General features: G+C 36.7%; 1 protein-coding gene across 1 annotated transcript; it reads left to right on the plus strand.

The window, feature by feature from the left end:
* The first annotated feature begins 400 nt into the window (after positions 1–400).
* Positions 401–1,916, plus strand: LOC141641432 (uncharacterized). The gene is made up of 2 exons (XM_074450093.1): positions 401–780; positions 1,682–1,916. Exons 1-2 carry the CDS (start codon positions 401–403, stop codon positions 1,914–1,916), a joined length of 615 nt encoding a protein of 204 aa, XP_074306194.1.
* Positions 1,917–2,259: the final 343 nt, after the last annotated feature.

Genomic DNA, 2,259 nt, shown 5'->3' on the forward strand with positions numbered 1-2,259 from the left:
AACTACCTTAAGGCATGTTTTAAAATACTTTGTGATAATATGTTTTCATGCTCCCATCTTTAAAAACATCTAGCATAATTTAAGGAGCAGTGTCGTACATGCAATAATTAAAAATACCACGCCAACAAAATTTTAGTCTAAGGACCACCAAAATATACAAAAAATAATATGAAAACTGTATCTCGAATTGCTTATTCCTACCCTGCAAATTTGAAATTAAGAATGTAGGGAATAAATAAAATAAAAAGGAAAAAAATGCAACTCTGAAATTATGAATTAGTCAATAATTAGAAAGCTAACTGTGTTCTTATGTTGGAACAGGCTCAACATTCCTAAAAGTTCCTTTATTTTATGGGCTGTTCAACATCAGAGATTGCTTACAAAACATAGACTTCAACGGATGGGTCTCATAATTGATGGGACTTGTGATGTTTGTAATAATGTCCCTGAGGATCATAGACATCTGTTTTATGCTTGCACTTATAGTACAGCTTGCTGGCAACAATTACATCAGAAGCTGCATATTACTCTTCCTATGGACAACCTGGTGAACTGGTTCTCTACTGCAAGAGTGTCAAAACTGCAGAAAAGACTTATTGGAGCTTGCCATGTATATCTGTTCTATCTTATTTGGAAGGTACGGAATGAAGCTAGAATCAAATCTTATGTTCGAAGACCGGAGGCTTTAGTTCAGATGGTTCTGAGAGATGTGAAAGCAAGATTTCTTCGCTGTAATACGAGCAAGATGAAGCAAAGAGATGAGCTATGGTTTCAACAATTGTAATTTTGAGTGTAGCTTCTTTGCTGAGTGTATTTACTTGTATATGAGTTGATTGAGTTGTAACACACACATTATTCTTTGATTCAATATATTCTTAACTTTCCCCAAAAAAAAAGAAAGCTACCTGTAAATGAGATTCGTTAATTCATATAATCTGGAAATCATTAGTGTTTACCCTATAATTTGATGAAAGTCGGGTAAGCAATTAGAATAAAAGATTATAAATTGACAAGTTAAAAGCTTAATAATAAGCGTTTGGGGTACAACACTACCTAAATCTCCATGTGAGTAGAGATGAGCAATAAATTTGTATACAGAAAGATATTGCCAAATAAAAGATACCATAAGAGGGTAAGTTGGGTAAGTTTTTAAATGTAATATAAACATGGTAGAGAAATCTTTTAAGAAGATATTGTCCATATACATATTTCTCAAGTAAAATACGTAATATAATTTTAGGATTTTAAGTTTTTAGCGGGAAAATTTTTAACGTGAAAGCGACATGTGTCCAACCTAATGTATAATGGATCTTCTATTATGCTTTGATATAGATATAGATAATGTCAAATCAAACAGGGCGCGGAGGGGTTTAACAGAAGACCCTTGTTGTGGCGTTTGAAGCAATGTGGAAGAATCATTATTTCACATACTCCGGGATTGTGGCGAGGCTAGAAAGGTTTGGGCTTTGTTTTCGTTTGCGCGGTCTGATTATTTCTTTGATATTTCGTTATTTTGTGAATGGGTAGTGTTTAATTTGTAAAGAGGAAAAGATATGGGGCACGAAAATTGGCCTTTCACTTTTGTTGTGGTGGTGTGGCGGTTATGGCGATGGAGGAATTGGCGAGTTTTTGGACGAGCATATAAGATTGCCTCGAATACTTATTCATTTTTAATGCGAAGATTATGGGAAGTTATTAATGCTAAGGAAGGTATAGAATTAAAATCTGGAGCTTTGGAATGTAGAAGACATGAAATTTTTGCTAGATGGCTGGCTCCTCCGGCTAATTGGCTGGCACTGAATATAGATGGGGCTTCGAAAGGTAATCCGGGTCCAGCTGCGACCGAGGGACTAGTTCGAGATTCCTCAGGTCAGATTCTTGATGCATTTGCGGAGAGGCTTGGTGAGCGACGATAACAAGGGCTGAATGAATGGCTTTACGTCAAGGCTTGATGTGTGCTTTAGAGCGCCTGGTGACTCGACTTATTGTACAAACGGTCTCGAAGGTGTTGGTTAGTTTTCTGGAGTCAAAGCTTAATGTTCTGACTTCCCATATATATATTATCAAGATTTGTGAGACATTCATCCGTGATTTCCCATGGAGAGTAGAGGTTCATCATACTTATCGTGAGGTGAACGCTTGTGCGAATTGGCTAGCGAATCTTGGGGTGAATTAAGCACAACAATTGGTCCGGTTTGATCTCTTGAATGTGCCGAGCCAACTATTCAAATTGGCGCAACAAGATATTGGAGGTGTTGC

This window comes from Silene latifolia, chromosome 2, assembly GCF_048544455.1.
Source record: "Silene latifolia isolate original U9 population chromosome 2, ASM4854445v1, whole genome shotgun sequence".
Classification (NCBI taxonomy): Eukaryota; Viridiplantae; Streptophyta; class Magnoliopsida; order Caryophyllales; family Caryophyllaceae; genus Silene; species Silene latifolia.

Coding starts and splice junctions, on each gene's coding strand:
- LOC141641432 (XM_074450093.1), top strand. CDS start 401: ATGGGTCTCATAATTGATGGGACTTGTGATGTTTGTAATAATGTCCCT. Junction 781..1,681: donor GAGCTATGGTTTCAACAATT/GTAATTTTGAGT, acceptor TTTAATGCGAAG/ATTATGGGAAGTTATTAATG.